This window comes from Meleagris gallopavo, chromosome 14 (assembly GCF_905368555.1).
Source record: "Meleagris gallopavo chromosome 14, MGAL_WU_HG_1.1, whole genome shotgun sequence".
Taxonomy (NCBI): domain Eukaryota; kingdom Metazoa; phylum Chordata; class Aves; order Galliformes; family Phasianidae; genus Meleagris; species Meleagris gallopavo.
Window position 1 is genome coordinate 2300008 of NC_139417.1, and position 21793 is coordinate 2321800.

Below are 21793 nucleotides of genomic sequence, written 5' to 3' on the forward strand. Positions count from 1 at the left end.
TTTCGGTAGGATGTACTGGGTTGTGGAGTCTGAGATTTTTCTTCAGAACCTGCAGAATGCTCTCTGCAAAGGAGGCTGACGTGAACCTCAAGGGCATTTCCACTAGTATCTATCATTTACTCACTTGACAAACTCACTGCATCCCATGGTCGCTTTAACCTGCAGTTCAGAGTGGTGTTAGCAGTTGAGGGTGTCCACCAATAGTCTGAAACCGCTTTGTTAGGCTGAGAGCACTGGAGAGAGTCTTACCTTTAATATTGCCTCCTTGGATTATCAGCTGACGTAGCCTTTTGCTTTTCCTGTTGTTTATGAGGGCTGTGAAGTTTTCTAAGATCATATCATTGCACCCGCATCTTTTTTTTCCCTGTTGAACCTGCCCTGCTTTTGACCACATGGATTTCTAGAACTACCTTTTGGAGACTTCAGCTTTGTGTGTGCATAGGGAGGGGGAGAAGCCCCATGCACCTCAGCTGTGTTTCTTCTGTCAGCATACTGCTGGTTTAGGAAACAAGTGTGTTGAGTAATTTGGCATGTTCCGGTGACCTATGCAAAGTTCTCTCTGGTTGGATTTCCAGGCAGCACAGCCCATTTGTATTTTTTGTGTCTGATTCAGTGTTTGACCTCATCATGAGCTCACCAGGCCTGACGTCACTGAGGCCTGGCGTATTGAGTCAGTCACGTATTCATTCCCACCTGTGTCTCACTGATGGCTGCACTGTACCGATGTTTGGTAGGAACTGCGAGCCTCTGAGGTCAGGAAGTGTGCAGCAAGAGGTCCTGGTGCTGGCAGGGTCTGCCTGTGACCTGCAGCACTGTGTGGGCACACGTCCTGCAGCAGCACTGGGACGAGCTCTGCGTCTGCTCCGGGGGTCAGGAAGGCTGACAGAACTCTGAGTGACAGAGCTGTTCCTTGTGCGTGGAAGGATTTCTCGTGTTGTAAAACACCCAAAATTCCGGCACCCGAAACGCTTCTCTGGACCTTCTTCTGTCATCTCAACTTTTCAAGCTTATGTGAGTCCTCTGACTATGTTGTTTTGCAGAACCCAGTCTTCTTCCCTTGGTACAGGAGGTAGTAAGGGATCTTCTGCAAAAGACTTCACACACTTCCTTCAGCTAGTGATAGCCACCCATCAGCGTGGCTTTTCCAACCTTAGTCAATTAAAACTACAAATTCCTGCTTCACAGCTCTGTCCTGCTCTGTCTCAGGAAGCAAACCCTGTTAGCCAACTTCCTTAAAGTGTGTGCCCATTTAACTGGAGGAGTCCTGAAGCTGCGTGTTCTTGGTCTACTCATCTGATCCTATCTTGCCCTGTCCCTCTGCCTTCCTGACCTCACTCAAAAATTTTATCCTCCTATTTTCCTTCAGCCCCACTGGCGTGGTGAGGATTGCATGCTTCCTTGCTGCTGTTGGGTTGCTGCTCTGTAGTGGGGCTGCCCCAGAGGACAGCTTCTGGGTGAGCTGTTTGAAGCATGTGGCAGATGCACCAGCAGGAGTTGTGCAGCATCTCTGGTTGCTGACAGTGCCGTGTGGCCAGCAGGGTTATCTGCAGACGTGGATGTTGTGTACTGCAGAATTACCCATTCCGTGCGCTGAAGCTGATGTGGACTGTCGTATAAATTGGTCCAGGTAAAGCATCCTTCTGTACTCTACTCCAAATTGAAACTGTTTTCTCTGTGGCCCCATGGCAGTTATACTCTGGTTACATTTTTGTTGTTTTTACCAGTTGATATTAGCAAGTCTGTGTGATGCTGTATCTCTGAAATATCCCTTCTTCCTTTGTAGATCTCTAGCGCCTTGGTAATCAGGTATTTCTCTGTTGGGATACACGTTCTATTTGAAATGTCAGGAGCTTAAGCTGTCTAACATTAAGGAATAATGTCATTTCCCAAAGTTTGTTTAAATAACTTGATCTATAAGTGATTGCCAAGATCCACCTCCAGTTCTTTCTGTCTGACTGTATGGCGCTTGCAGTGCATCACTTACTCCTGCTGGGTACCTCAGACTGCTGTGCAGCGTCCAGCAACGTGTGACCTTTGTTCAGGCCCAGCATGGCTGCTGATAAATATGGGGATATATGAAAGCTTTTGTTTGTGAGTGTGAAACGCAGCATGTGCCATGGATAGGTCTGCTCTCTGCTTCTTCTGTAGGACTGTTGTTGTGTTCTAGGGCACTTACTGCCAGAGCAACACCTCAGTAGTCTTACCTCTATTACTGTCAACATGCAAAGCATGGTCCTGTGTGACGTGGCATCTTGCACGATTCATTCACGTATAGGTAAGATTTTGCCTTGAGTCAGAAAGATTTCAGGTAGTCCTTGAATGCAGGATACTGATGCTGCTCTATCTGTGAAGATAATCTGGCTCTGTCTTCTCAACATATTAGCAGATAATCTTGTAACGACAAGGAGATCCTAATCACGCATTCTACGTTTAGGTGTAGATTCATCTTAAAACAACAAGCAGTGCTCTGCTGGCCTGCTCTTACTCCCAGGTTATGTTTTTTATTGTGGTTACATTCAATGATTGCTTGATATTCTGTGAAGATCTGTAGAAATTCCAAATATATTCTTGTGTAAGCACGTGTTTATCACTGTAGCATCGTGGTGCTTCAAAGGGTTGTGGTAAATCAGCTGTAGTGCAGCTAGTGCATCGCTTCAATTGGTAGATTGTTTGTGTGGTCAGATGGTGATTCGGGATGAAGATGTGAAATCCTTTGATCGAGCTCCTGTTTGAAAGTTGCTGGGACTTATACCACTAGTGTGCTTTGATGCTTTTGAAGTCATCCTTTAAGTAAGCTGCTGACTAACAGAACTGCAGATGCACTCTCAGAAATTCCCTCTGTACTCTTGAAAGTGGATGATAGGACTGAAATTACTTAAAGGAAACAGAAGCAGTGTCTGTATGAGTTCAGCTTCCATGAATAAAGGCACCTAAGTGAGCATACTGTAACTTCCATTTCCATAGCAAGATCAATTGCTATCACAGTATTAGCATAGTGGTTTGCACAGGACTTGTCACAGCGAAAGAGATGGCAGTCCTCAGCCCACTCCCAGCAGTGTCAAGGGAGCGCTTTACCAGCTTTTGCACCAGATTCCAGTGCTAAAACTCCATCTGGCCTATTCTGAGAAGTGGGAGCACACCAAAATGTTGTTACAGTTTTCACTTGATGAGTCATATTTGTTAGCTTCGGCACCAGAACTGTTTGTTCGTGCTCTGTGCTGTCTGCTGGTGGTTGCTTTTCCATTCCTTGCTGTGCGAGCTGTTCTCATAATGCTGGAGCTGGACGGTAAAAGCTCGAGTCTTGAGGCTGAGAAAAAAGTCAGACTGCATACTCCCTGGCACCAGGGAAGGCAGAAGCACAGTTTCTTTTGCTTAAGAGAACGAGAGGCTGAAACTCTGCTTTTTGGTGTAGCTGTGGTTATGACCAGCACTCTGAGCGGAATGTAGATCAGATGTGGATTTTGGTCTGTTTTCTTTCCAGCTCAATTTATGTTGGAGGTCTGGGTACCTTGATGGGATATGTCCAAAAAGGGTACCTTGTCTTCTGCTACGTTCTGGTGAGGTTATGAGGATCATGCATGTAAGAGGTTAAATTCAAGTGTTCCAAGTTAAGCAATGCAAGATCACAGCTATGGCTGTGATCACAGCAACTTTTATTTGTGAATTTCTGTTTCCATTTGACTATTACTGAGATGTTAATGTTCTTGACTAGAAATGGATTGTGATTACAGTGGGAAATGAGGATTGACATGCCCTGTGAGCGGACTGTTGTGTGTGTTATGCATAAATCACTGGCAGCAAGGAAACAGGTATTTAACACAGAAGGAATCAGTATTATCTACCCCATTGCCCCTCAAACCACAGGGCAGCTTCAGGACTCTTATTAAAGCTTTAATACCTACAAAAAGCACTGTATGCTGAAGAAAGAAATCTGGAGCATTGCTGTCACTCTGCATGTCTCATCCTCTGTGCTTCAGAGGAAAGGCACAAACTTCCCATGCTCCTCTCACTTGAGAGAGGGAAAATTTCTTCTGACATCGCATCTAGTGACCTGTTGCACTCAGCACGTATGAACAGGAGAGCACCTGAGAGGTCCTCAGCACTCCTATGCGACCAGCTTACTGTACATTTGGCTCATATTACCCTCATAGCAGGGCAGAGAGGGAAAAATCCTGAAGCTTGTTTGTCCAAGAAGACACAGGGGGGAGATGGAAGATTCCTCCTGCCTTCTGCAGCGACAGAAGATATGGAGGTTTGACAGGCTGCAGTGAAACGTCTGATGTGGAGTTCTGCCTTCAGGTTTGTTCTGCTGCGCTGTTGCACAGTGTGTGTGCACTGACAACTACCAGATGCTACATCCAAGTGTCCTCCTGCGTCTCCCACCCAAACACTCGCTTAGTCACGTCTTCCTCAGGATGAGCAAGCAGCCTCCTGAAGCCACACTCTCCAAAAGGAAAGTGGTCTCAAATCAAGTGTGTCATATGATAAGTACATTTTTAATGAGGGTCAGGGCTATAAAGCTGAAAACACGAGATTCAAGTATTTAAATTCCTGAGACTGTCTTCTTTAGAGCAGGAAGAGGAAAGTGATTCTCTTCTGTTCTCGTAGGCAGCAGGGGAAATCTTGAGTTTTGTGATGTACAGTTCACGTCTCAAAAGAAAATTAGCAATGTTCAGATGAGTTTCTTGTACCAGATTAGAGCCAGGATGGCAGTAAAAGCTCAAGCAAACATTTGCTGTATTTTCCATTGAGAATCTCAGAAGAAGAGTTACCGAGAAAGTAATTTTAAGTCTTCAGAATCCTAAGATGTACTTTCTTACACGTCAAATCAGGCTGAGAGTTCTCACTAGGTAGCTGTCTTGCTGTCTTAATTGTATGAGTAAGGTATTTTCATGTTTATAGCCATAAGGTTTTGAAGGTCCGTTTGACTCTTCCCAGCTTGTTATGTCACGGGAGAGGAGAGCTTGGGTGTTGGGTTTTCCCTTGCCCTGACAGTGCACGGTTCATATGGGATTGATATTCATCCTGTCCCACTGCCTGCTTCTCTGCCCATGACTTGTCTAATCTTCTTCCTTCCCGTTTCTGATGGGCCAGTCATTAAATGTAAGTAGCAAATCCCAAAATATTGAATAGACAGCTCTGCAGTGATAAGCATATCGACTGATAAATTGATTCTTGAGAGGAGCAGCTGAAAGCTGGAGTCCTCTCCTGTAGAGCTATGGTCGTCCTCAGAGCCTGGATCTCCTGCACCCCGAGAAGGCACTAAGCCCTTCCTTCAGCACTTGTGGGAACGTGCCAGGAAGTAGGGCTGTGGGTGTTCTCCTGATGTTGCCTGGCTGAACCTCTTACAGCTTGGTGCATCTGTGGAGGAGGGGCTGCTGGACCCTAGTGCAGCTGTGCCATTCACGGCTGTATGTTGCATCTATGCCAAGCTGGCAGGAGAAACTCATTTCCTCCCAAAGAGCTCACATGGCTCAATTCTCACTCTGGGCCTTGGCTTCTTTTGTGAATACTGTCCCAAGATGGTAAAGCAGCAGTTTTCCATATCAACTCCTAAAAGCACTGCTGAGAGACTGCACTTTTCACATGTAGAAGTCTGTCCAGCTGCCAGCCTGAAGATGTGCCTGGTGGCTCTGTCCAGGTGTGACAAGTAAGGGCATGGGTTTAGCTTTTGGAAAGCCACCTCAGGGTCACAGTGATGTGGTGGGAAGCAGCGTTTGGAAGGCATGGGTAAGTGTTGCTGCTCCTGCATTTCACCTGGCAGTTCATCTGGTTCTTTCTCTGGCCTTTTTGGAGTCAGCACTTTTGCCACTAAATGAGAGTTTGTAAATGTTGAGAAATGAGGTCTGCAGGGACAAAACCTTCTTTTAATCCACATAGCTGCTCCCTCTTCCTTAGACTGTGTGTCTTCTCCAAGGAGCTTGCCTGAGCACTGGCTGCAAAGCAACCATTGCCAGCAATGGCTCTGAGTGCTTAATTCAGTGGGTGCAGAAGTGAGCTTTGAGGTATGGAGGGGCCTTTCAGCTGCTCTTACACAGTCAACGTGTTCTTTGCAAATGTTTGTTACTGTGCAGAACATCCTGAACTCCATTCACCACGTGGGTCAAGCTGTGTTGGATTCGGAGTGTATTCTCATGGCTATGTGCTCCAGTCTGCCTGTGGGATCTTTAAATACATAACAAAATGCTCTGAATTGCCTAGGGGTACATTTACTCTTTTCAGGCAGAGCTTTCCAGGCTGCCTTTTTCCCAGCACGATTCTGCATTGGGATTGATTGGCAGTGTTTTGATACTGTGCGTCCAATACGTAAGTAAGGAGCTGGGCATTTCCTCATTGTTCTCCCAGTTTCCTAATGACTGTTGCTAATTGTAAGGTACCCCTGTGGGAAATGTGCTGGAAGGTCCTGGGGTGATTAGTGCATACAATTGCATTGTGCTAACGTGTTTAATGTTTGTATTGTTTAACAGCATTAAGGGGTGAGATGACCTTTGGGAAAGAAGCTGGCTGTTTAACAACGTACTGAGGAATGTGTCCAGGCACCAGGGCAGCATTTTGGAGAGAGGGAGAAAATCTCTGTGTTGAGAGCCAAGGAAATACTTGAATCAGCTGTTGTCCAAACATGGTCCAGGCAGCAGACCACAGTGAATGAGAAAAGCAGTATAGATGAGGCAGAGCCATGTGCACACCTCCCTAGAGCCATCTATGAAAAACACTCAACACACTACATGTTGAAACACTCTTTAAATGTTGATAGCTTATGTTTGCTTTTCAAATGTAGGATACAACCTGATTCATGCTCTTCTGAGTGCTGGAAGAAACGTTTGATATCTGTGACCTCCTCAGCTTACCCCATAGTATAAAACCTTAACCATCCACGCTTCTGTTAGCTGTGGGATGGGAACCCCACCAGTAACAGCAGTATGTGGAATTTGGCCCACTTTAAGGAGTTATTTCCAGATTCCTCCTGGCCATCACTGTCTTCTTCTGACTATATAGAAAAAGTTTTCTTTTTAAAACGTTCCCATTTGTTCTGTGACCCTACAATGCTGTTCTGCAAAGGTGCCCTTTTCAAAGAAGTTGTTTGGGGGGAGGGAAGATGGAGATTAGAATTAGCTGGCAGAGGAGAAGTTAGGGCTTTCAGTGGAAGGCAAAAGATCCACTCTGCCTCATCGGATCAAAGATAACCTTTCAGATGTGTTGAGATTTCACCAAGGGACAAGATGCAGAAGCTATTCATATTGCCAACCATCCAAATCTGGACCCAGAACATGTAGAGTCTTAGGCATATTGCTTGTTTTCTCAAGTTGCAACACAAAGCTGTCATCCTTCCTGAAGCCCTAATTTGCAGCCTGCCTGTGCTGTTTTGGTGACATTCTTGGAGCAGGACTGAGTGTGCTAACAAGTGGAGCAAATGGTGTATTTAAAAGATAAGCACTTGGAGAGTACCAACTTGGAAGGGAACTGGAGTTCAAAAATCCAGGCGCTGAAGTGTAGAGAGCTGGCACAGTTTGAGAGGCAGTTTCTGTGTGTATTTGCAGTAGGGATGTCAGTGGGGGGGACGAGCTGTAGAAAGATACTGAGACTTATTTAAAGAGAGTACAGTTGTTATCCAGAATTAGAAATCATAGGAAGAAAACCAGAGGTGTCTCAGCAGGAGAGGTGAGGTGTCTGTGGAAATAAGAATGCAGACTGGTAAATTCTGCTAAAGGACACGTTGCCTGGATAACCAGGCAGGAAGAGTGGGCTGGGGAGGGCTGTATGGAAGCTTCTGTATGTCCTAATGGATAGTCCCAGTGCAGGTGGGCAATGGATTTTGTGTGAAAGGAGTTTGGGAAGGAGGCACAGAGGGCTGTCTGGGATAAGATGAGCCTTATATAGCATCTTAATCTGTTACATTTAGCTGCTGCTTCTTTAGGACTCTTTAGGTTATCCTCCTAATGCTTCTGTCCTGGGTTAGTGCCAGCTTCATTTACCATGCCCATCACTGATGTGTCTGAAGTTGTGTTCTGTTAATTCCGGATTGCTGAGGGCATCTTTGGTCTGTCTGTCTCAGGCCTCCTCTGACACTGAAGGCAGTGAGCTATGAGCACCTTGCTGACTGTTGTCAGATTGCTGCTGAAACTAATGCTCCGAAGTCATTCCGCATGCTCTTCAGCTCCTTCTGATACCCAGGAGCCAAATTTACCTTCTCCCAGGTCACTGCTAGCACAATGCTTCTGCGGGATTTATGTCAGTGTTGGTCTTAATAGAGATGTGCAGTAATACATAGGAAGCTTGGCTGGATCCACTCAGCCACGTAACCATCCCCAGGTCAACCCATCCCTTCCCCTGTGCATCTGAAAGCACCAGCCCATAGCTATCAGCTGCTCTGCAGCAGCACACTGGTAGATGAGGCCACTGAGAAGATGCCTGCATTGCAGGTGCGCAGGGAGCTCCAGAATGGGGTTGAGAGCCTTTGTCGAATGTACCACTCCACTGGAAATTTTCTTGGCATTACTGTTGCTGTAGGGAATGCCAGATCACTGCAGTACCCATAGCAGGCTGGACTGCACGCTTTCTCGTCTCTCCATGTCATGCTAAGTTTTCTAATTAATTTCTTAATTACAGATGGATTGTGCTTTGTGAGTTCACAGCTTTTCTCATCTGCTTTTTGTCAAAGGTGAGCAGATGTACTGCCTGTTGCTCTGTAGATCAGGTCCCTTGTACAGCAGCTGCCAAGGAACTTGGAGATAAAAACTTTAGCATATGGGAAAACTGGAATGAGAATCCAGCTTCTTTGGTTGAGATGGTCTTGTTTTGAAACCTGTTCAGTCGGTCCCTTACCCTCCCAAGTGTCTTGCTGCTTGCCCACTGCTCCATCCCCAGAAGGTGCTGCCTTGTGAGTTCCACGAGGGTCAGGGGGACTGGAGGTGTTTGACCCTCTCTGTTGCACGTGAAGATGAATACCTCGAGGGAGAGAGCATCGTGCTCTTCCTGCCAGCCCCCATCCATCCTCTCTGCAGAGGCATGAGCCATGCCAGGGACACAGGATGAGATTGCCATGTAGATTGTGGTTGATTGGAGTGGTTTGTAATCCAAACTCAAACTCTGATTTGCAGTTGCACACAGCTGACTCTGCTGCCAGCCCCTTGTCTCTGCATGCTGTGCTGCCTGGTGAGCACTTGCAGTGCCAGCAGTGCTGCTGGGGCTGTGGGCTCCCTCTGCATCCTTCTCCTCTGCCTCCTTGGCTATGACCCGAGACTCGCCAAGGCAATAAAGTCTAGTCATTAATCAGTTAAAATCATGTTTAAATGATTATTGTGTAATGATTTTTGGATAACCATCCTAATTATAGTAAATGTGCATAAGAGGGCTGAATTAACATCACATAAGTGAGGCTAATCTTGATGTTTTAATTTGACTGCTTTGCTGTGCTTCGTGTGAGCATTCTTTTGTCATAATCATATGCAATTTTACATCTGTTTTTGCAAATGATATTTTCAGTTCGCTTTAAACATGTGGAACCATGTCAGTATTATGACTTGGTTACTACTTAGCAAGATGGAAACCAGAAGCTTTCAGTTCATGGTATGGATATTTTCCATTTAATCAAAGAGGATGAACAGTATAAGGGAGTGATCAGATGCAGCAGTGCTCAGTGTTGTGTGTGAACCAGCTGCTGGATAAGACCTGTGTATGGTGTGCTTGGGGTGCAGGCATCTCTGGTAGATGTGGGACAGTGCATTCTGTGCTCCCGTGAGCTGCATTCCATCCAGCCAGGGAGAAGATTTTGCCTCGCTAATCCTTATGGATCTGGAGACCCACAGGTGAGTCTTGGCTCTGATGCCAGGTGCCTTTTCTTGTGATAAGGAATGGTAACATGTAGGTACTGTTCCCTGGGAGAGCCTGGGCACACTCTGCCATCCTACACAGCAGCACTGCATGCTGCAGCCGTGTCTCCATGCTGGTTGGCTGCTCTTGGCAGCTGCTGAAGCGCGACCTGTGGGGTGTGATGCTTGGAGAGCTGTCAGCTCCTTGGTAAGAGGCTCTGAAGTGAGATTTTGTTGATGTTTTTAATGTTTGGCCAAATTCATGGAATTGTAGAATCATAGATTCATAAATTCAGCAAAAGCAGAAGACTGGACTGAGTTGAGGAACTGTGCTGTGCTCCAGAAGTGTTTCAAACTTTCTAGATCATCTTAGAGGCTGTGCATATTCCTCAAAACAGTTAGCTAGATGTTCAATATTGATAACTTGTTTTCTTCTGTAATCCCAGTACAGTAACACTTTTCCAGCAAGTTCTCCCATCCTCAACTCTCAGACATCGTCATTAAAAGTCTGACAACAAATGTGAACATAACAGGAGCTGACTGAGAGTGCTGGCTTGGAGCAGCCATTCCTGCCCTTCTGACCCGACCTGCTCTTTGCTCCTGGCCCTGTGTGGCTTGGCAGCACACAGCATCCCCTGCCTGTGTGAGCCAGCTGTGCTCTGCACAGAGCAGGATGGAAGATGGCTAAGGCAACGTTATTGCAAGGAGATTTAACTAGAGGTGATTTACAGCAGCCTCGTGAGCAGGCTTTCCACATGCTAGCAGTGCAGTCTGGTTTTGGCCTGACAATCAGGGTTATCCATACCATTCAGATCACATCAATATCTTTTAAATTCTCCTGGTTTAAATGCCTTCAGTGACAAGGAGCATGAATGCTGCTCTGGTAATATTGGGGTTTTGTTGCTGAAGCCTCATGGCCAGCTGACACGTGGTCTCCAAAGTGATTTTGGAAGGATCCCATCATCTAAATATGATGGCTAAGGGATTTTCCCTTTTTTTGCCCTCTCTTTAAGTAACCTGTTCTTGTGGGTTTGGCAATTTCGTGGATTAATGTCCCCATTCACTGAAGGGCTCTGGGACATTGCTGCTTGCTGTGCGCACTTCTTGCAAACAGGCTGTGTGGTTCCACAGCATCTCTCCCTAGGGCACTGTGGTGACATTGCTCAGGTGGTTGGAGCCTGCTGCCATGGTGTTTGCACGCTAAGCCATCAGTTATTATCCCAGGTGGTGCAGATTTTTGGATAGCTTTAACTGCAACAGTTTGCATTCTTTTGTATCACTTGTAATCCAGTACTGCATCTCCAACAGACCCATAAGCAGAAATATATATATAATTGCATTTGAAAGGTATCTGACAGCAGCCTGAAACGTGGATCCCAGCATTAAGGTCCTGCTGCTCTGTTTCTAGTGTAGAAATGAGGAAACAAAAGCAAAAGCTGCTGGTGCCCTCACAAACCTCAGCATTTCACTTCCATAGTAGCACGGGGCCACTCTACCTCTGAAACATCCCTTTGGTGGGTCAGCACTGTGTTACAGTTGGGCTTGAGGGGGAGGTTCTGCACTGGGAGGACCAAAGAGACATTTCTGTAGCATAATGATTTAGAAAGAAAAGGCCAGGCTGCTCGGAATACACAAGGAGAACTACCAGCCTTAATGAGTCGAGGAGAGGAGTCCCTGATAAAGCATGTAGATGGAAGAGATGGTTACTGCCTGGATGCTGCTGTGATGTAACATAGCCTTGCTTGGCCTTTCTTTTTTCCCTCTTGCATTCTTCTCTGTAATACTCTGAGAATCTTCATGGTTTCACAAAGATCTGCTAAACTGGAAACTGTTTCTATCCAAAATATCCTGCAGAGAAAAGTAAGAAAATGTCACAAAAATACAATAAGGAGTGGCAGGGATTAGAATAAATAAAAATTTGGGAAATATTTGGGACGGGGTCTATGAACAAAATGGGGGACTTAGGAATTTAAAGTCACTGAGCTGCCGAATCCTCTGTGACCTGAACAAAGCATCCATTTCTGTGTGTTAAATGATGACTGCAGCCTTGAAAATGGTTCTATCAGAAGCCAGTAAGAGCAAGCTTGACAAAGTGAGCAGGCAGTCAGCAGGGTGTTAAGGAAATTAGTGACTAATTACGCAAGTGACACTTTTCTGCAGCCTCCAAGAAATGAATTTGCAGCAGAGAACAGCACCACATGCACTTAAAAACTGTCTTCCATAAAAAGAAAAATAATCTGAAGGCTTTCTGGCAACTTTTATTCTCAGTAGCTGGTGGAAGGGTGAAGCCGTGTGTATTGCCCTGCCAGGGGAAGCACTCTCTGCCCCTGGGCCGAGCTCATGGCAGGGCTGTTCCAGAGGCCCTGACTCAGGCCTCAGATGAGGCTGTGCTGGTGAGGATGTGCACCCTGCCTTCTCTCCCCACCCCAAGGCTGGTGCTTCGGCCTGCTCTCCAGGCAAGGCCCTTGGCCTGTGTGTGCTGTGATGGGTGCCTGCCTGGGATGGGAACCTCCATGTCAAAGGGGTTGGCAGCCCCACGGGCAGAGCCTTGATTCTGGTTTGTCTTCCTCACTCATGGTTGCTTGCGTGCCTTTTGTGAAGGTACAGGTGTTCGGCTGGGCTGTGAGCAGTCCCTGTGCTTGACATGCACACATTGGCCTCAGCGAGGTCTGGGAACAGCACGGCTTTCTGTAAGGCAGGGCAAAGCCAGGCTGAAGAGAAGAGCTTGAAAAGCTGGGTGGCAGAGAGGAAACCCCTGAGATGTTCGGTGCCTGTATTCCTGATAGGAAAGAACAGCCCTGATGTGTAAAAGCAGGCTGCCAAAATGGGAGGTGGTGGCACGCTGCCTGAGTAGTGCCTTTCATTTCCAGCTTTCTTTTCTGCACTCTTTTTGGAGGAGCAAAGGATTGCTGTTGTGCTGTCAACCAAATGATTCCCTCCCATGAACTCTTCCCACCTGCCTTACTTATTCCCTAGCATCTCTGTCACGTTTGTCACAGCAATGTATGCATGGGTGTATTGTGACTTCTGAACAAGAACCCTGGGACCTGGTTTGCTCGCATTCATAGTTGCTGTGTGTTCTCTCAGCGTGACAAAGCTGTGGGGTCAGAGCACCCGGCAAGCTTCCAGCTCACTGGGGACTCCCAAAATGGCATGGGGCCATGTGCAGCTCCCCGGCACCTGTCTGCACTGGCCTGAAGGGTGGCTGCTCTCCAGGGCTTGGCTCTGTGTCCCCTGATGGCCATTGCATCCCGTGTGATGGTGACACAGCCTGCATCCCATGTGCCTGAGCATAGGCTGTGTCCGTGTCAGATGAACCCTCCCTGCTCTCACCTCTGCCCTCAGGGAGCTGCCTCGAGGCCAGCAGGATGTAGCTGGGGTGGAGGAAGCTGGCCAGCTGCCCCTTCCCAGCCTCATTTCCCCCCTTGTGCCCTGGTCAGTGTTTCTGCTCTTCCTGGGAGGTATCCGTGCCTGGTTCCTCTGGTGTCAGGCTGCAGCTTTGTAGCCCCACGCTAGAGCAGGCCACAGGCAGTTTTCCTCCCACTTCCATGGCAGAGCTCCAGCTAACTGAACCAGAGGCTTCCTCCTCCTCTCAGCCTGCGAACCTGTTGGGAAGCAGAGCTTTAACCCCCCTCTTTGCCTCAGTAATCTCTGTGTGCTGGGTGCATCCGTCATGTACCGCCTTGTCTCAACAGGGAACTCTTTCGATTGGTGGTGAAGAAGTGACCCTTGAGTACACCCTATGCCCAGAGTTTTGGCGCTGCAAACGTGTAAGTATGCAACCAGAGAGCTGCGTTGTGCTTCCCCTGCTGGTTTTTATGGCAGTGGCAGCTGAGAGAGCATTAAACTGCTGCTCAGTGGCTGAAAATCCTTAAGAGTAATATGTATCCTGAAATTCTCTTCTCTTCTAAACTTCTGTATTTTTCCCTGCCTTGATTTGATACTGCTTTGTTGCCGTGGTACAGGTAGCACAGTTTTGTGTGCAGAGCATCCTTGTCCTTGTGCAGTGGTTCTTTTTTAACATGTGGGAGCATAGCATATTTCTGCTGGCTCAAAACAAGGCAGTGATTTCACCAGCTGGAATAGAGCAGATTTTCATTCTGGTTCGTGTCTTCACTCCCCAGGTAATCAGAGCCTTCACTGATGGAGCAGTGCAGACCTCCCCTCTGTCTCCACTCAGGAACCTGTGATTGCATTTGAGTGCAGTAAATCCAGCAGGGAAGTGTGGAAATAGATACAAGTGCAGGCAGGGTTAGTTCAGGCCAGAACTGACCCATCTGTGGGGCGGCACAGCTGCTTGACTGCCAGCTGTGTTCCCCTGCCCTCTCCTTGCTTCTCCCAGCACAGATGCTTCAGTGCTAGAGCAGAATAGGGTTGCTGTCCCCAGTCCCACTGGCTGCAATCCACAGGCTTGCAGCAGGCTTTTGGTGGGATTACCATCCAGGCCCTACCAGCTTTACCTTTCTGTTGGCAGACACCTGTTTGCTGACTGTCCCTGTGTAGCAAATCATATCTACAAGTGCCTTTTAACTCTGAGAATGACTTTGTCATTTGTTGAGAAAAAAACGGTAACTTATTGTCCTTTCAAACAACAGGATGGCTAGCAGCATAGTGTCCAGTGTGGAGCTTTTCAGCCCAGCATCACTTTAGAGGGACAGAGCCCTATTTCAGGGGTTCCTCTGTGGTGTAACAGAGCTGTGTGAAAGTCATGCTCCCAAGGCAATCCCAGCTGGAACATTCCCTTTCCATCCCGGCCAAAGCTCCCACTGCCATCACTCATCCTGACTTTCAGGCTCTCTCTGTAACTTTTCTGTGGCTGTGACTTACTTTCTGAAAGCACTGCAGAATCTGACCTTCTGAAGTAGACTGTAACCACATCTGCAAAACATGACTTCCTCATGCTATACATCTTCCATTGCAGTGCAAAGTGTGTAATGTGGGCTACAGATCTTCCTGCTCCTATTGCAAACTCCCAAGAGATGGTGAGTATATCTGGTCCTCCTGTGTCTGGTCAGTTAGAAGTTTCATCTGCCCCAACAAGTAAGTTTGCCTTCTGGCTTCCCTGTGGCATCCTTCTTGTTGGAACTGTCAGCGCTGTGTAGGAGGATTATTAATTTTGCTTCATTTAGGCCCCGTCCCTGCCCACACTAAAGGTGCTGCATGCCATATGCTGCTGCTAGATTCTCTGTTCTTTTGAGGCTTGGTGTCTTACCACAAGAGGCCCTTCCTTCCTATTACTTTCGCATTGCCCTTCATCCAGAGTGACAGGCTGTGTGCCCTCCAGATCTGTGAGCTCGTATTGCTGCCTGCAGGTGACATGAATTTTCCCCAGCCCCCCTTCCGTGGCAGATGCAGCTGCATGGTTTTGCTGTTACTCTTTTGAGGTTCTCGGGGTTGGGGTGAATACAGGATGTGAACTGCTGAACTCACCTTGCTGGCAGTAAGGAGCATATGGAAGGGAGTTCAGCTCCTCCAGAAGCTCCTCCTTTCCCACCAGCACCTTTGGGTGGGATGGCGTGAGAGCCATAACACATAACACCCTAGAGGAGCTGATCTCTTAGGGCTGAGCAGGTATTCCATGCCCTCTGTAAGCTTTGCCTTGGCATCTTTGAGCAGACTTCTAATGTTTCCTGTTTTTTATGCACTTTAGGTAGGAGGGCGTTAAAATAACTGCTGATGCAGAGTTCCTTACTTGCTGAAGCACTGTCTCTGTGGATGTTGTGCTTTCCTTGCACTGTGGCTCCTCTGTTGGTGTTAGGAAGGCAAAATTTACATAGCTGGTCCCCTTGGTCACTACAGTTGTGTATTGTAATAAAAAACAAGGAGCAAAATAAATTGAGCCTTTAAGATGTTGTGATGACTGGTTGTGTTGCATGCTTCACACTGGCCTGCTGTGTTGTTTGCAAGGTTACGATATCTCCCCGTGACTGTCCGTTAATTGTTAGTGAAATCAAGTAAGGTTTTATGCGTAAGCATTCGTTACTGCAGCTTTGCATGAGTTCTGGCATGCTCTGCAACTGCTGGTTTTGAAATGGATTTTAATATGTGTCTCTTACAGGGAACAGAGCAGGCTCAGAGTCCAGAGGTGGTCCGGAGGGAGAAGATGCATCATCTGAGCAAGAATTCAGTAAGAGCAGTGTTATCCCCATCTCTGGGATTGTGTTTGTGTGATTTGGTTTCATTTGCAAGTTCTATGTGAGGTCCTGCTCATGAAGTGTAGCCGAACCTCTGCAAACTGGAGACAGATTTGTACAGAACTGTGCAGCGTGAGCTGTGCTGGCAGCCAATCAAGTCAGCCTGCAGCTTTCCCAGTGTTTACGTGCAAAATGATTGTGTTCCGCCGTGCTTCCCACTGCCCAAACACAGTGAGAGCAGGGATGTGCTCTGGGGAATGTTAAAGAGTGAAGCTTCACTGTGCCGGGGCTTGTACTCTCACTCCTTAATTTGTGGGAACAGACTTCAGCAGCAGGTACGGGGCTGGTGACATCTGACCTTAGAGCTCCACAGCTTAGACTTCCCTTTCTGACAGCATCAGAAGCTCAGGCAGGGATCTCTTTTGAAGTGAAGCTAGAAGCTTCAGAGGCCTTCAAGCTCAAAAACTTGATAGGATTTACCCTCTGTGTATCACACAGCTGGGCTAGCAGCAGGGTGTCTCCACATCATGGTACATCATTTGTGGTAAGTAGGGGCCTAATAAAAATCAGTGATTTTATTTATGATGTATGTTTGTGCACCCAGTTTTCCTCTAGCATAGATAAGGTGACAGTCACTAGTTGATTTTGCTCAGCTACAGAGTGTTCCTGAATAGATCAGGCATGGTAAGGAATATCATTGCTGTGTAGGTTTTCCCAGACATGAGTATATCATGTCCAAAACTATCCTTATTTACATGTGCTCAGGCAAGAGCTGGTCCTAAAAAGAGGCCAGAATGCCTCATCTCTGTCTGCAGAGGTCAGGCAGAGGAACCTGATGTGAAACAGCAGTGGAAGGATGAGCTGGACATCTATCTTGCCCTTTTTATGCCTTGGGTCTGCAGAGAGTAAAGACATGGGATGTGCAAAGGACAGAACAGGGTAGCCTTTTCTGAGGTGAACATTTGTATTGAGCAGAAAACAGCACAAGAAAAAGTACATGCTGAAGCACTGTATTTGGAACAGGTCATTTTTCTTCTCTAATAGCAGAGACAAAGCTTGAAAAACCTGAGCAAGAGTTACCAGTACAACCAGGATCTCCAAAGCAGCCTCTCCAGGCCTCAGATCCTGCTCCACAGCAGGAGTGCCAGCCTGAAGAACAGGAGCCAAAGAAAAAAGATGAAGGGAGAGAACGGCGTCCCTCACAGGAAAAGAGAAGGGAGATGGACAGGCACCAGGAGCTGCCTTCGCAGAGGGAAGGAGAGGAAGCCACACCACAGGAAGGTGGAGGAAGCAGAAGTGAGTGTTGAAGAGCTCAATTTGGAATTCACTTGGACTGCTGCTTCAGCACTCCTATCTGCAGATAGGGCAGCATTTCTCTAAGACCTCTGGAGGCTATTGTGTAAATCTCTGGCATCAAGTAATGGGGGGCTGTCCAGCTCCAAAAGTGCTGGCAAGTTGTTCTCTTAAAAGTTAATTCAGGCAAGCTGTCTTCAGGATGGTACAAATAAATTAGCACAGCAGCACAAGTCTCTCTGGCCATAACTTAGCCTGGACTGATCTCCTCCAAGGAGGAGACTGCATTCTGCTCTGTTTTCTGAGGGGGAAAGGTGAGGAATTAGAGGGAGGATTCTGAACAAGCTGAGGAGAAAAAACAGGAAGGCTTGCAGACCCAACTGCAAGAAGCCCTGCTGTTGCTTTGGGAGAGTTTAATTTAGCTTTGCTGTCGCAGTAAACCTAGATTTGAATTTTCTTTTTTTCTTTTTTTCTCTGGCCACCTCTGATTGTCCTTCTCAGCAATCATGCTGAAGCGTATTACTCGGTTCACCCCACCAGAAGTGATTGTGGGGCTGCTGGCTCCGTATGTGCGTATCTCCACATCCAACGTGCGCATCATGAAGAACAAGGCTGGCCGGATGGGGCAGACCTATGGCTTCATTGAACTGGATTCACATGCTGTGAGTAGCTTCCTGTTCTCACATCTCTCCCTGTTGGCATGTATAGCAGGCAGAAGTAGGAAAAACTCAGGAGTGAAAGAATATAGGAAATTGTTGTACTTGTGAAGCATCTGTCTTGGAGAGTGTTGGTGGCTCTCCTGCTTGTCTGGCTAGTTACAGGGAGCACCTGATACATCTGTTGATCTCAGGTCTTAAGAGCCAGAGACTGTTGTCTTAAGCTGTGATGCTTTCTGAATATGTCTCTTTGCAGACCCTCCTAAACTTGACCATAACTTGCTCAGGTATTTTGTTTGTAGGGATCTTGAATTCAACGATTTATGTGTGCAAAAGGCAAGAATCTTAATTAAGAGGGAGCTCTGGGGAGGGTTCACATGGATGTGAAATTGTCCTTTGCTTTGACAGGAAGCACTGAGGTTGCTAAAGATACTGCAGAATCTGGATCCCCCTATCTGCATTGATGGACGTACATTGGAAGTGAATCTTGCTACAGGGAGGAGAAGGTATGGTCAGATGAGGCAGTAGGGATGCCCTCTGTGTTGTGCTGTACTAGAGCTGTGCTGTCAAAGCAGATGCTTAAACGTCAGCATATGAATTAACACCGGTGTTCCTACAGCTTAACAAGATTTTAACAATAAAGCAAAAGTAGCAGAGCTGGAAGAAGCTTCAGGGATTGAGTGTATAGGAGTAACCACTGCGTTAAGTGACCTTCTGTTGTCCAGCCATCATGTCCCATGGTGAAGGAGCCAGTGATCTGCAAAGCCTCTCTGTCTCCTGGGGTGGACACAGTCCAACGTGTGGCCAGTGAAAGCAGTCTTTCTGTCTTCATAGCTCCTGCTGATCATTTTGAGTACACTGAGGTTAATGTGAAACTATATTGACGTTAACCTGCCATGTTTATCTCCATAGGAATGACTACGGGGAGCATGGAGACAACTCCTACTATAGCCAGGTAGGTCTGCGCAGCTCCAACTAGGAGGGAAGGGAGGGAGCACCAAGAGTGACATGCCTGACTTTGTTAGGCTTTTTTCCTTTGCGCTGCTGAAACTTCAGCAATGTCTGAAGGCATGGTGATGATGCTTGGGGGTACTCTATACTGCTGCTCATCCACCACGCAGAATCCTAATGCATTCAGAAGTGCTGGTCAGAGCACAGGTGCTGCTTGAAAGAGTTTGGGGCTGGCTCACTGTATGACACGCTTTCATAGGATGACTTACTGCTGGCTCGTCTCAGTTCCTGGACAGTGCGTGACTGGGCTGCAGGGCCGTGCTGAATGGGCCTGGTGCTTTCATGTGTGTCGCCACGAGTGCTCAGTTTAAAGATTGAGGGGAGATGGAGGAGTCTTGTGCCTCGCACCACTGTCCATCATTCTGTAAATGAAAAGTCAGGTCTGCTTGTGTGCTATGTAGAGTGGCTAGATGAATGTTTTCCTGTTCTTTGGGCCTGTGGGAGGGAGAAGCAGGTGATGTGTGAGAGTTTCTGATCTGTCTGTGATGTTCACTTATTCCAGGGCAGGAGGGGCATGAGAGACAGGAGGGGTGGCGAATCACAGAGACGCACCAGAGCACAGTGTAAGTTAAGCTCTGCCTCACTCCTACTATGGAGGCTTTTCTTCCTTAAGAGGGTACTGACGTGTAGGAATCAGCCAAAAAATATTTTAAAGGCCAAGAGTAGGTTTATTTGCTACGCCCACTTCTGAGTTCCTTTGCCAAATCTAGTCACATTTTCCTATCTGATAATGGGTTTCTCTCTACTCTTACTGTGCAAAAGCTACACGCAAATAAATAAAACTTGCTACTTACTTCTCTTGTTGCAGCAAGGGATAAAATCAGCCAGGCAATTGCTAGATGAGATGGAAGAATATACACTGCACCAGTGGTGCTGATGGCTATAAAACCATTCCTGATTGTTTGACTAACTTATATACAGTATCACTGAGCTTTGTTTAAATAACATCTTGGAAATGAGAAACATTGCTCACATTATGGCCGTCACCTTAGGGCCTTAGGCTTTTCCTGTAGAAACAGGTCGCTCTGTTTCTTCCACAAGCCTTCATGCACCCACGGGCGGAAGGGATGTGGGGAGTGTCATCATTCTAAACAGAGGATTGTTTGTAAGAGCACAGATCTTCCTTGTTCACAAGGGTGGGTGGAAACAGTGCCTTGTACTCATTAACCCATTCTTTAGGAAATTACTGAATTTCGTTTCTTTATCCGGTCAATTCTTTATGATCTGGTGATCTCAGTGCATCCTCCCTGTGAGTGTGTTGTTCTTAAGTGTTTTGATAAGGAATTTTTGTGAGAGCTCTATAACAGAAGAATGGTGAAAACCTGACTACCTTATTACTCCTTAAGAAAAAAAATACGTAGGCAGGTCAATGTCAGGATTCTCTCACCTGTCTTTACCAGGAGGGAAGATTTCTTCCTTCCCAGATTTGATCTTTCACCAGTGCAGGATTTACTTTTGTCTTTGTAAAAGGCAAGTTCTGCATTTGGAAGACTACTTGTGTTAACTCTTGTCTCTCCGTTCAGCTCCATCAGATGTGTCCACGTACATTTATGATCCTGAAACTGGGAATTACTATGATCCCATAGCTGGAACATACTATGACCCCAGGACTCAGGTGAGTGCATAGGAACAATGTTTTATACAATGGATGTTCTTACAGATTACCCTTCTCTGTGTATATTTTGTAGCCTGAAGAGGTCTAGCATAGGACAGCATAGAGGAAGCTTTGTTTCTCTCAATTCTCTGACCTGTATAAAAGAGTTCCATGCTCTGAAATGTCACCTTAATGAGCAGCTAGGAACCCAGCAGCTGTGTTGAATCATTTACTATGGCTGCCTACTTGACCTCTGAAGCCTTTGGAAGGCTTTTGGTCTGCTCTTCATTGCACAGATTTACAGAGAGAGCATCCTTGCTCAATTTTACTGAAGACATGTTATGTGACTGTATATAAAGATGGAGAGCAGAGCTGTATTTTTGTTGTCTTTGCTTCCTGAGCCTGGCCAGAAATAGTTACAAGGATGCCAAAAAAGAGCCATCTGCTGAGGTCCTCTGGGACTGTCATCTTGTTTTCATGCAACTGAAGATGCCTGTGCTCTGTGCAAACAGGGAAGTGCTCTGATGACCTGGCTGTAGGAGACAGTCTACTGCCCAGCAAAGTCCTGGAGCCTTTGCTTCAGCTGTCTTGAGACTCTGTAGTCCCTTCTCACTGTGCTGGTCTCCTTTGCCCTATAAGGATAGTAAGTCCAGTGAGAAGACTGAAGGGTTTTGGCTAGATTCTTCTTTCTTTGCTTCATTCAGAGAGAAGTCACAATAGACCGAGAACCGTGCTCATCACCTCCAGAGAACAGAAGGAGGCGACATGGAAGCCAAGAACGGACAAGTGAAAGGAAGGAGCCACATAGCAGGGACAACAGGGACAAAAAGGAGAAAGGGAAAAATACTTCTGCCAAGGTAAATCTCTCCAGTAGTCAGAATGATCAGAGATCTGAGGCCAGGAGGTTGAGGTAATACATACTAGAACAAAAATGAGTAATTTTTAGGATTCAGAAAGGGGAGGGACAGGGGAGAAAGTGATGAAATTCATAGGGTCACCAGCAGGCCATGAACATGATTCTGACCAAGCAGGAACAACTTCCTGAAATTTTTGCCTCGTGACTTTAAGTCAGGGCTTCTCATCCCTTCCTTACATTAAAGGATGCAGAAACATCTGCATAATTGAGACTGGCATTTCATTCATGATGCTGAAAGCACCCAAGTATTGTAACAGAGCGAGCAAAATAATGGTAGGGATGTTTGAATGTAATCGGATAGTAACAGAGTAACTGCAGTTCCTGTCCCCTCCAAACATCACAGACAGGAGGATGAGGCAAGTGGTGTAGATGAACTGCAA

General features: G+C 46.7%; 1 protein-coding gene across 1 annotated transcript in view; it reads left to right on the top strand.

Moving 5' to 3' along the window:
• Nucleotides 1–21793, top strand: part of RBM6 (RNA binding motif protein 6) — a 54208-nt gene that overhangs the window by 25522 nt on the left and 6893 nt on the right. The window contains exons 7-16 of the mRNA XM_085236233.1: nucleotides 13505–13579; nucleotides 14731–14791; nucleotides 15868–15936; nucleotides 16988–17239; nucleotides 17738–17898; nucleotides 18301–18398; nucleotides 18805–18847; nucleotides 19406–19466; nucleotides 20427–20518; nucleotides 21202–21354. Coding sequence (XP_085092359.1) covers nucleotides 13505–13579; nucleotides 14731–14791; nucleotides 15868–15936; nucleotides 16988–17239; nucleotides 17738–17898; nucleotides 18301–18398; nucleotides 18805–18847; nucleotides 19406–19466; nucleotides 20427–20518; nucleotides 21202–21354 — 1065 coding nt within the window. The remainder of the gene's footprint in view (nucleotides 1–13504; nucleotides 13580–14730; nucleotides 14792–15867; nucleotides 15937–16987; nucleotides 17240–17737; nucleotides 17899–18300; nucleotides 18399–18804; nucleotides 18848–19405; nucleotides 19467–20426; nucleotides 20519–21201; nucleotides 21355–21793) is intronic.